The sequence below is a fragment of the Erythrolamprus reginae genome, chromosome 4 (assembly GCF_031021105.1).
Source record: "Erythrolamprus reginae isolate rEryReg1 chromosome 4, rEryReg1.hap1, whole genome shotgun sequence".
Classification (NCBI taxonomy): Eukaryota; Metazoa; Chordata; class Lepidosauria; order Squamata; family Dipsadidae; genus Erythrolamprus; species Erythrolamprus reginae.
The window spans coordinates 136,341,003-136,352,427 of NC_091953.1; the positions used below are offsets into that span (position 1 = coordinate 136,341,003).

At 40.2% G+C, this 11,425-nt stretch overlaps 1 protein-coding gene across 2 annotated transcripts in view; it reads left to right on the forward strand.

Annotated features, from left to right (window-relative positions):
* NAA16 (N-alpha-acetyltransferase 16, NatA auxiliary subunit) overlaps positions 1–9,333 on the forward strand; it is a 48,184-nt gene extending 38,851 nt beyond the window's left edge. Inside the window, exons 16-20 of one of the 2 annotated variants that reach the window (XR_011559069.1) lie at positions 927–1,035; positions 2,766–2,864; positions 2,949–3,108; positions 5,684–5,781; positions 7,513–9,333. Coding sequence is in view for 1 of the 2 variants with exons in the window: in XM_070751379.1 (XP_070607480.1) it covers positions 927–1,035; positions 2,766–2,864; positions 2,965–3,108; positions 5,684–5,781; positions 7,513–7,713 (651 nt within the window). In the remaining variant the exon portion in view is untranslated. The remainder of the gene's footprint in view (positions 1–926; positions 1,036–2,765; positions 2,865–2,948; positions 3,109–5,683; positions 5,782–7,512) is intronic. The other variant, XM_070751379.1, reaches the window with a different exon arrangement.
* Positions 9,334–11,425: the final 2,092 nt, after the last annotated feature.

Below are 11,425 nucleotides of genomic sequence, written 5' to 3' on the forward strand. Positions count from 1 at the left end.
GGGACCTGACTGGTTGCTGGGATTCTGCGGAGAGGGGCGGCATACAATCTAATAAATTATTATTATTAATTAATAAGCGGTCCCACAGGTAATCTGGCCCAATGCCATGTAGGGCTTTATAGGTCTATCTCTCTCTCCTCCTCTCACTCCTTCTCTCCCTTGCTCTCTACTTCCTCTTCATCCCTCTAGTAACTTTCCTGGGGCTCCAACCTGTCATTATATTAGCAGGCTGCTATAAAATCCACTTTAAAGACAGTATCAATCACTATTTGTTTTTAATTTGTTGCTTATAACTCCAAATAAAGCCTTTTGTTTTAGATATATAACACCAAATTCCTCTTCCTCCCCTAAAAAACCCCTAATTTTGTCATCCAGATTTTCTATCTAATTCACCATCACTTTTAACTCCCACTTTAATATTTGTCTCTTTGCCATAACTTATGGTTTCTTGTACTTTTTTATTATAAGGCCTATTGCTCTCTCCCCCTTTTTGTCTCTTTTTCTCAGTTTGTTTCTTATCTTATATGTCCCTACAGTAATTTTATATATTTAGATGTTCAATCTTGCATTAAAAATCATTATACATTTCAGCATTTGTAATTACTCCCCATAAATTTTATGTTTATCCCAAATCAATTTAATAACACAGACTTTATATATATATATTTTCCATTTAAACATCCTTTTAAGAAATCCTTTTCAAACCCTCTATTTATTATATCCTCCAATTATTTATCTATTTCTGTCATAAATAAATAAATCTTAATTTAGTACCTTTCTTTCTTCTTTGACCTCTCTCTACCCTAGGAGCAACACAACTCAAACATGAAAAAGGGGGAAAGTGCAAATTATGACAAACTTATTCCTTGAAATTCTTTTCACACACTTTGGTTTGTAAACTACCTGGTTTTCTGTTGTTGAGACAGGTGGAAAATCCGTTGGAGGAGGCGATTAAATTCCTTATACCTCTGAAGAATCTCGCGGCCGACAACATAGACACCCATCTCCTAGCCTTTGAAATATATTTTAGGAAAGGTAAAATGCGTGCAGTTGTAACATACGATGCTGAGATGATTTTGTAAATACTTATATAGCTACTGTGCATGCTCCCAATTTTCCATTCTGATTACAGTCATCCCTCGTTTTTCGCAGGGGATGCGTTCCAAGACCCCCCGTGAAAAAAGAATTTCCGTGAAGTAGAGGAAAAATATTTTTTAATGTATTGAACAAGTATTTGGACTTTTAAAACCCACCTTTTGCATTAAACAGTCATTCTATAATGTTACTCAGCTGGAACTACATGGGATATCCTACCAGTTTCTTTAATATATAGTAGTACTGTAGAAGAATTTTATGAATTTTTAATGGATTTAAATTTTTTAATGGATTTAAGCCCCCTTTGAAAACCCGTGAAGTAGCGAATCCGTGAAAGATGAACCATGAAGTAGCGAGGGATTACTGTAACACGCATTAAATTTTTTAGCATCTGGGATTATCTATACAGAATACAGGAGTAAGTTCTAGATTGGTTTAATTAAATGTACAAGGGTTAACCATAAAGTAAGGTTACAAGGCATGTAACTCTCGTGAGGAATGTTCATGGGGGACGTTGATATTACTATTGTATCACGGGAAGTGAGCAGAAGAGAACGAGTATTGCCAGTGGTCAATAGATCATTGACTGGCGTTGTGGGGAAGGTTAGAGATGAGCGTCCTCACTCCGTTTCCCTCCATGAGCAAAGTGCGCGCTGTCATACGCTACCTGAATGCTAAGAGCATGAATGCTACTGCGATAGGTCCCCAAGATGCAGACTGAAGCGCACAAAATCGACAGAGTCAATGCCGCCCGAGAATTTCTTGACCGTTTCAAGATTGAAGATGAGGCTTTTCTCAACTGTCGAGTGACAGGAGATGAAACTTGGGCTCATCACCAGACTCCAGAGAGCAAACGTCAATCAATGCAGTGGCGCCATCCCCATTCTCCTTCAGCCCCCGAATTCAAAATAATTGAATTGCAGTTCTTTGAGTATTGTATTGGCAGTTCTGTGTTAGCAAAAACTTCAGAAGAGAAGGATTTAGGGGAAGTGATTTCTGACAGTCTCAAAACGGGTGAGCAGTGCAGTCAGGCAGTAGGGAAAGCGAGTAGGATGCTTGGCTGCATATCTAGAGATATCACAAGCAGGAAGAAGGAGATTGTGGTCCCGCTATATAGAGCGCTGGTGAGACCACATTTGGAATAATACTGTGTTCAGTTCTGGAGACCTCACCTACAAAACAATATTGACAAAATTGAACGGGTCTAAAGACGGGCTACAAGAATGGTGGAAGGTCTTAAGCATAAAACGTATCAGGAAAGACTTCATGAACTCAATCTGTATAGTCTGGAGGACAGAAGGGAAAGGGGGGACATGATCGAAACATTTAAATATGTTCAAGGGTTAAATAAGGTTCAGGAGGGAAGTGTTTTTAATAGGAAAGTGAACACAAGAACAAGGGGACAGAATCTGAAGTCAGTTGGGGGAAAGATCAAAAGCAACACGAGAAAATATTATTTTACGGAAAGAGTAGTAGATCCTTGGAACAAACTTCCAGCAGACGTGGTTGGTAAATCCACAGTAAGTGAATTTAAACATGCCTGGGATAAACAGATCCATCCTAAGATAAAATACAGGAAATAGTATGAGGGCAGACTTGATGGACCATGAGGTCTTTTTCTACCGTCAGACTTCTATGTTTCTATGTTTTTCCCCCTCTATTTCATCCAGGAAAGTTCCTGCTAATGTTGCAGTCTGTTAAAAGGGCTTTCGCTATTGGCAATAACAACCCCTGGCTACATGAATGTTTGATTAAATTTTCCAAATGTGGTAAGTGCAAAATAAAACCGTCCCCTTGCCTTAAAATCCTGCCGAGTTTCCAAAAAACAAAATCCATACTACATCTGAATCAAGGTCTTTCTATTCCTAGTGTCAAATCACAGCAATTTGCCAGAAATTGTGAACAAGGTTCTTTCGCAAGAAATGAAGAAGATTTTTATCAGCAAAGATTTGGAAAGTTTCAACGAAGAATTTCTCAAACGTAATTCTACCTCTATACGGCACCTGCTGTCAGGTATGTCCCAACAGGTGTGTTTTAAACACCGATGTGATGACAAACTTACATTTCACTGCAGGAATAAACTTGTGTGCAAGAGAAACAGGAACAACACAATCTCACCCACTCAAATCGTAAGGCAATGTTTTGCAAACTTGGTTAGCTCTGCTCCATTTTACGATGGCTCCTGCCATAGTTGATAAGTACAGTGATACCTCGTCATACAAACCTCTCGTCATACAAACTTTTTGAGATACGAACCCGGGGTTTAAGATTTTTTTGCCTCTTCTTCTGAACTATTTTCACCTTACGAACCCAAGCCGCCGCTGCTGGGGTGCCCCATCTCCGGATTTCCGTTGCCAGCCGAAGGCTCCCCTCGCTGGAAAACCCCACCTCCGGACTTCCATTGCAAGCGAAGTGCCCATTTTTGTGCTTCTGGGATTCCCCTGAGGCTCCCCTCCATGGGAAACCCCACCTCTGGACTTCCATTGCCAGCAAAGCGCCCATTTTTGCACTGCTAGATTCCCCTGCAGCATCGCAAAAACACGGAAGTCCGGAGATGGAGTTTCCCATGGAGGGGAGCCTCAGGGAAATCCCAGCAGCGCAAAAACAGGCGCTTCAGCTGGCAAAAGGGGTGAGTTTTGGGCTTGCACGCATTAATCACTTTTCCATTGATTCCTATGGGAAACATTGTTTCGTCTTACGAACTTTTCACCTTACGAACCTCGTCCCGGAACCAGTTAAGTTCGTAAGACAGGGTATCACTCTATATTGTTGTTAAGCAAATCTGACTTTGCTGGTCATAAGAGGGGATCACATGACCCTAGAAGTGGAGCTCACAATTAGGAAGGAGACTGTGAGTTTGATCCTAGGTAGAGGCAGATATTTCTCTCCCTGGGCACCATGAGAATGTATCTGTTGGGGAAAAAACTCCGCATTGGCAACAGGGAAGGGCAGTGGGCCAGTAAACACTCAGTTCCGTGTAGTTGCCCAGACTCCACCCCGCAGGAGATTGCGGGGTCGTTAAAAGAAGACCAACAGTTGAGTCAATAACGCCATCTGAGGGAAGAACTTTTCCCACATAATAAAAATATCCGATGCTTGTACAGTGGTACCTCATCATACGAACTTAATTGGTTCCAGGAGGAGGTTCGTAAGGTGAAAGGTTCGTAAGATGAAACAATGTTTCCCATAGGAATCAATGTAAAAGCAAATAATGCATGCAAATCCTTCAGGAAAATGCCAAACTTTAGAAGGGAGGCGAACAGAGGGCAGGGAGGAGCAGCTAAAGGGGGCGGGTGGAAGAAGCAAGGCTAGGCTAAAGGGTGAGTGGGAAGGAAGAAAGGCAAGGGGGGCGCCCCTCCCTTTTCTTTCTTCACAAGACACCGTTTCAGTGCCTTTGCAAGCATGCAAAATCTTTACTCCTCCAAGCTGCCCCTCCCTTTTCTTTCTTCAAAAAAGGGGAAAAAAAGAAACCCCTTCATCCCAGCAGCAGCTGCTTGGGTTCGTAAGGTGAAAATAGTTCGGAAGAAGAGGCAAAAAAATCTTAAACACCGGGTTCGTATCTTGAAAAGTTCGTTAGAAGAGGCGTTCGTAAGATGAGGTACCACTGTATTTCAGAACAGCGATAATAGCATCTGGCAAATTTAAATAGATTATAAGAGCATAATACAGGCTGTCCAGTAAATCAGGGAATTATCAGGGAATTCGGCGGTTCGGGAAAAACCAGGGAATTGTCAGGGAATTTGTGAAAAAACCGGAATAAATCAGGGGTAAGAAACAAACTATTAAAATGTTTAAAAGTCGTTAAATTAATCAATAAAGAGTGTACCGAAGGCGGCTAAGAGAATAATAACAACAAATAAGACATTGATAACCAAAAGGAATTATAGTGAATACCGATTGATGAATTCACCAGAAAATAATTTGATATTAGAAAGGATTGTATTTTTCCTCCTCACATGAGACTATTAACGAGATATGATTTGTTATTTGTTAATCGTTGTTATTGATGTAATTGTCTATTGCATATTTTTGTACTTATTTTTGCTTTGTCGTAGTTGCTGTTGTTGTTGGGTTGTTTGTTTGTTTTTTCGGTTGGTAACTTTTTCGTTATTTCTCTTTTAAAAAACAATTCAATAAAAATTATTTTTTTTTAAATGTTTAAAAGTCAGGGGGAAATCATGTTGTTGTTTTTTTAAAAAAAGGATCGCTCTGCCTGGCAGAGTCAATCAAAAATGAGCATAACTATGGCCACAACTGGCTTCCTCAGCTACCGATATTTCTCCATGGCTTAGCCATTTGGTAAGACGTCATCTACGACTGTGCCTTAACTAGATCGCAAGTAACAGGGAAATGTCAGGGAAATATCAGGGAATTTCAAAATGCTTTCCCCCTGGACACCCTGATAATAGTTAAGATTGAATATCTTCCATTAAAAAAATATCTTAATATACTCCTCCGTGTGATTTTTTTCAATTAGATTAATAAAAGGTATATTGGGCTGCAGTAGCTAAAAACCTGGGGTTTTTTTCTTTATTTAAAACGAACATCCTTTTCATAAACTGCTATTTTTTCTCTCCCCCTCTTGGAGGTGCCAAAATGATGTATTTCCTGGACAATTCAAGGCAAGAGAAAGCAATTGCCATAGCTACTCGGCTCGATGAAGCCACGAGAGACAGAAACGTGAAGGTAAAAATAATCTTTCCCCTCCTAGTTTTGGAGATCCCAAAGAGCGCATCCTCTCAACAGATGTTTGATTATTGCTTGGAGGAATGGCCTCTAGGGACGAGCTTCCGTGTTCAAAAAAAATTTTATATGTCAAAAATTAAATCTCGAGCACCAGGAGATCCAAGCAGATCAAATGGGCCGAAAGATTTATTGCAAGTTTAAGCTGTCTACAAGAATCTGGCCAACTAACAGTCAAGGGAAATGAGTGGCAGATAAGAAAGGAATTCACGGTGGGCTGGAATAATTTTATATGTGAAAAGTAAATCTCGAGTATCAGGGAAATCAGGAGATCCAAGGGTATAAAGATTTATGGCAAGCTTAAGCCATCTACAAGAATCTGGCCAACTAACAGTCAAGACAAATGAGCGGCAGATAAAGGAATTCTCGGTGGGCTGGAATAATTTTATACGTGAAAAGTAAATCTCGAGCACCAGGGAAATCAGGGGATCCAGGCAGATCAAATGGGCATAAAGGTTTATTGCAAGTTTAAGCTGTCTACAAGAATCTGGCCAACTAACAGTCGAGGGAAATGAGCGAGAGATAAAGGAATTCACGGTGGGCTGGACTTAGCTTTCTTGTGGGCGCACAGGGACTTGTGACTTAACAATGTGCTTGACCCCTCCCTCAGGCTCAGCCTGGTCATCTCATCTACAGATAGTCCTCAACTTACAACCATGCCTATCTTTGTCATATTTGTCCCTCGGGGTTGTCTTCTCACAAAGCTGAAGAAAGAAAAACAATTGACAGATAATATTTTGTCTCTGTTTAGACAGTGTTTGTAATTTCCATTTTGGATTTTACAATTCCGTTTGTAGTTAGAGGTAGTCCTCGACTTAACAAGCACAGTGGAGCCCAAAATTTCTGTCGCTAAGCAAGACATTTGTTGAGTGAGGTTTTTGCCGTGGTTGTTACGTGAAACAGTGCCATGGTTGTTACATGAATTTTGCCATGGTTGTTAGGTTAATCAGTGCAGTTGTCAAGTTAGTAATAAGTTATTAAGTGAAACAATCCTAAGTCCCTTTTTTCAGTGTTGTGATAAAATTGAATGGTCACTAAGTGAACCGTTGTAAGAGGAGGACTATCAGTATTTTATCAGTATAGAGCGCTGGTGAGACCACATTTGGAATACTGTGTCCAGTTCTGGAGAACTCATCTACAAAAAGATATTGATCAAATTGAACGGATCCAAAGACGGGCTACAAGAATGGTGGAAGGTCTTAAGCATAAAACTTATCAGGAAAGACTTAGTGAACTCCATCTGTATAGTCTGGAGGACAGAAGGGAAAGGGGGGACGTGATCGAAACATTTAAATACGTGAAAGGGTTAAATAAGGTTCAGGAGGGAAGTGTTTTTAATAGGAAAGTGAACACAAGAACAAGGGGACACAATCTGAAGTTAGTTGGGGGAAAGATCAAAAGCAATGTGAGAAAATATTATTTGACTGAAAGAGTAGTAGATCCTTGGAACAAACTTCCAGGAGACCTGGTAAATCCACAGTAACTGAATTTCAACATGCCTGGGATAAACATAGATCCATCCTAAGATAAAATACAGGAAATAGTATAAGGGCAGACTAGGTGGACCATGAGGTCTTTTTCTGACGTCAGTCTTCTGTGTTTCCATGTTTCTAAGTATTAAATCCGATGAAGAATTTTGCCTTTGACGCTTCTGCTCGTGTGTTCAATCTGCAGATTTTAACAACGGTTCTGGATTTCCTGCGCGACGGCACCTTCGGCGAATGCCACAGCCAGAGCGAGGCCTATCGGATCGCGTGCCACAAAATGTTCCCTCTAGCGACGGCCTTCACGTCTCCCGCCAGCGACGAGGATGGCTTCTTCGCTCCCATGAATCATACGGCCATCAATCATGAAGCACTGACCAATGAGATTTGAAACAGAAGGCGGGACTAGCTCCTGACCGTCCAGGGATCGTCCGGGATCTTCTGGCTGGATCTCATTGGATCCACTCAGCTGTCCAACCCGGGAAACTCGAGGCAAATCTAGTGTGCTCGGACTCCTTTTTCCCTCAACGAGAGCTGCCAATATTAATGTAAACAGTCTTTTTTTTGGGGGGGGGGGGGGTTGGCATAATACTGGCCGTGTTTATACTTTGTACAGCTATAAATATTTCTATTCTGAACCGTCGACCCGTAAATTCCATGGAATCTACCAATAAATGCGATTAGTTCTGTCAAACCATGGCTTGCAAAGGAAGATGTCCATATGAGGAGAATCTGAGAAGAGGCCGCCATCTTGACTGTGCCACCATCCGCGGAAAGTCCTGCGTGTGAAAGTTAACAAACCAGGATAAATATATCCTCAACACATGTTTTTCCTCAGTTTTATATTTCAGTGGAGTTTTGGTTGTTCTCTTGTAGATGTTTCATGGCCCAGCTAGGTAACAAACACGGGGCAGACTAGATGGACCATGAGGTCTTTTTCTGCCGTCAGACTTCTATGTTTCTATGTTTCTATGTTTCAAAACCCCGCTTCCTTCTTGTACTGATGTCACTGCTTAGTTCGGTTGTGAAACGTCTGCATAAACTCCCACCAAGCTGAAAGCATCCAGGACCTGTCATTTCAACCCTAAGCTACAAATATTATTTTCCATTTCTTTCAAAGCATGGAACGTGATGGGTACTGGCATAGTTTTGTATGGAAATTCTGATTAATTGGGAAAACGCTTTCGGATTTATAAAATGGAGAATGTGGGGTTTTTTTTTAATACTCTACATTATTTTGGTTTATAATGACCCTGGCAGGCCAAAGCCTCTGACTCCACAAGACAGCCTTCAATGATCCATTAAACATTTAATACCATTAAGTTGCCATTACGACAATTAAGCCAGCTTTTTTTATTACTTAGGAATTTTAAAACATTTCGCTTCCAAAACAGAATGGGGAAAAAAATTAAAGAGAATGCAGTCATCATCATCATAATAATAATAATGGTGAGCTACATTAAAATGTTGGAGAATGAATCAGAAACCAACAGTCGGGAAAAAATATTGTGGTAATTACATACTGCAAAGCCGTTAAGGTTGAATAAGGTTATTTTTTACAAAAGCAGAACTTCATCTAATTATAAATTGCATTTCATCTTTTTTTTCCCTGCTCATTTTTTATAAGTTAATGTACCTGCCCTTCACGTATAAATATATCAGCGATTCAGTTTTTAAATCTTGTTTATTTCCCCCCTCTTCAGGAAATAAATAACTGTTCCTGAAAATATAAAAGAAAATTTACTTGTATAGAAACAACAAAAACAAATCTTTTGTTTTGAAAAACAACAACAATGGAACCAGTTTGTTTTTAATAAGGGTTTTTTTTTTTTGGAGTAATGTAAATATTTAAATGATGGAGATCCTATGCAAAATTTAAAAAAGGGAACTTTTACCAAGATGTCAATGAAGACAACCTCCTTTGTCATTTACTTATGATCGATAGTTGAATGAAAACTTTACTGCAAAGAATTCAACAATGTAATGCTGTAATAAATTATTTTGTACACTTGCTGGTGGTGTCGGGTGTTTTAATACCAACCGAATATCGTATTTTAAATTTCTACAATTGCGCGACATTGAAAGTACTCAGAATAACAATAAATACTGACCGGTTGAAGTGATGTCATTGCAAGCCACCTTCTGGAGATGTTGGGTTCGCCTGTTTTATTTCTCCACTAGAGGGAACACAACTTCTTCGGAGGAAATTCTCTCCAACAGCTAAAAAATATACGTTACCTGGTTTGGATAACTAAAAATATAATTTGCAGTCTCGCCCAGCGTAATGAAATCCTCAAAATGACTCCGTGATGGGAGGAAAATTTGTAAAAGGGGCAGGGATGGGAAGGAGAGGGGGGAGAAGGAAGGAAAGGGAAGGGGACCTTGGCAGGGGTGATTTTCATGAGGGACACAAAGCATTCTTTCGAGTGGTTCAAGGACATCCTATGCCCACCCACCTGGGCGGAAGCGGAAGGAGGACTTGCCATGCTGGTGCAACCTGAGTGGGCAACATGACAAGTTTGTGGGTGAGGGGGGACAAGGGATGCGAACTGTCAACTGGGTGGGAAGCTTAGATTCAGGTGCCCCAGTGTAGGTGCCAGGATGGCTCCGGCAATAAATTGGAACTTTCAGGAGTATTTTGACTCGGACAGTGATTTAAATTTGGGTGTTATCTGGAACTTTGATACTTTTGGCCTCCCAAGGCTGTTTTGCAGACCACGACACCGAGATAAGGGTGGCAGTGAAATATTTAAATAATTTTATCCCACTCAAGGACGGATGTGTCACCGCCAGAGTGTTGGTGGTGGGGGATTTACACAATTTGGGCAGCGTGTTTTGTTTACCTGAGCTTTCCCCCACCTATCTGCTCAGGGTCAGAGAGCTGTGAAGCTTGTGCAAGGAGAAATAGGCGGACAGGAAAACGTTCTTCTCTCTTAACGGGGTGGGAGAAATGCCTTCCCTGGAGCTACAACCGCCAGGGAGTCAAATAACTTCTTTTGTCATCATGGTTGGTATTCCAGATGGGCAATAGGGTAGGATAGAATTAGAATTAGTAGAATAGAACTGAATAGAATTGGAATGAATAGAATAGAATTCGAATGAATAGAATAAATAAGAATAGAATTAGAATGAATAGAATATAATTAGATCAATAGAATAGAATGAGAATGAATAGAATAGAATTACAATTACAATTAGAATGAATAGAACAGAATAGATTAGAATTAGAATAAAATTAGATGAATAGAATAGAATTCTCTATTGGCCAGGTATGCTGTGACACACAAGGAATTTGAAGGGATTTGTCATTTGTGCCTATGCTCTGTACATAAAAGAAAAAGAGACATTTGTCAAGAATCATGAGGTTCAACACTTAATGATTGTCATAGGGGACAAATAAGCAATCTGGAAACAATATTAATATAAGTAGTAAGGATACAAGGAAACTATTTACACTCATAGGTGGGAGGAGATAGATGATAAGAAGAATGAGAAGACTGATGATAGTAATAGCAAAGCAGCCTTAGTGAATAGTCTGACAGTGCTGAGGGAATTATTTGTTTAGCAGAGTGATGGCGTTTGGGGAAAAACTGTTCTTGTGTCTAGTTGTCTTGGTGTGCAGGGCTCTGTAGCATCACTTTGAAGGTAGGAGTCAAAACGATGTCTAGGACAAAAGGAAACCAACCCCAACCTCTGCCTTTCTTTGAAACCAAGGAGAAAGAATAATATTTTCTGGCTTGACTTGCAGCTGGCTGCAATTGCTTCTTTGAAGGGAAGCAACCTTTCTCGTGGGTTTTTTGGGTGGGGGTGGGGGGACCACTGCTTTTTGGGAGATGCCGATTACAGCTTTGCATCCCAAAGGAGCAATAATTAAAATCAAGACATGCAACCAAATAGCCTACAGGGAAAGGAAAGAGGGAGAACTAGAAAATAAATTATATTGGCAATAAATTACTGTATTTTGTTTGTTTATTTGTTGGTTGGTTGGTTGGTTGGTTGGTTGGTTGGTTGGTTGGTTCGTTCGTTCGTTCGTCGTTCATTCATTTAGTCCAATACACAATAATACACAATGAAGGTAATAGAGGACACCTTTGAGGAAGTAG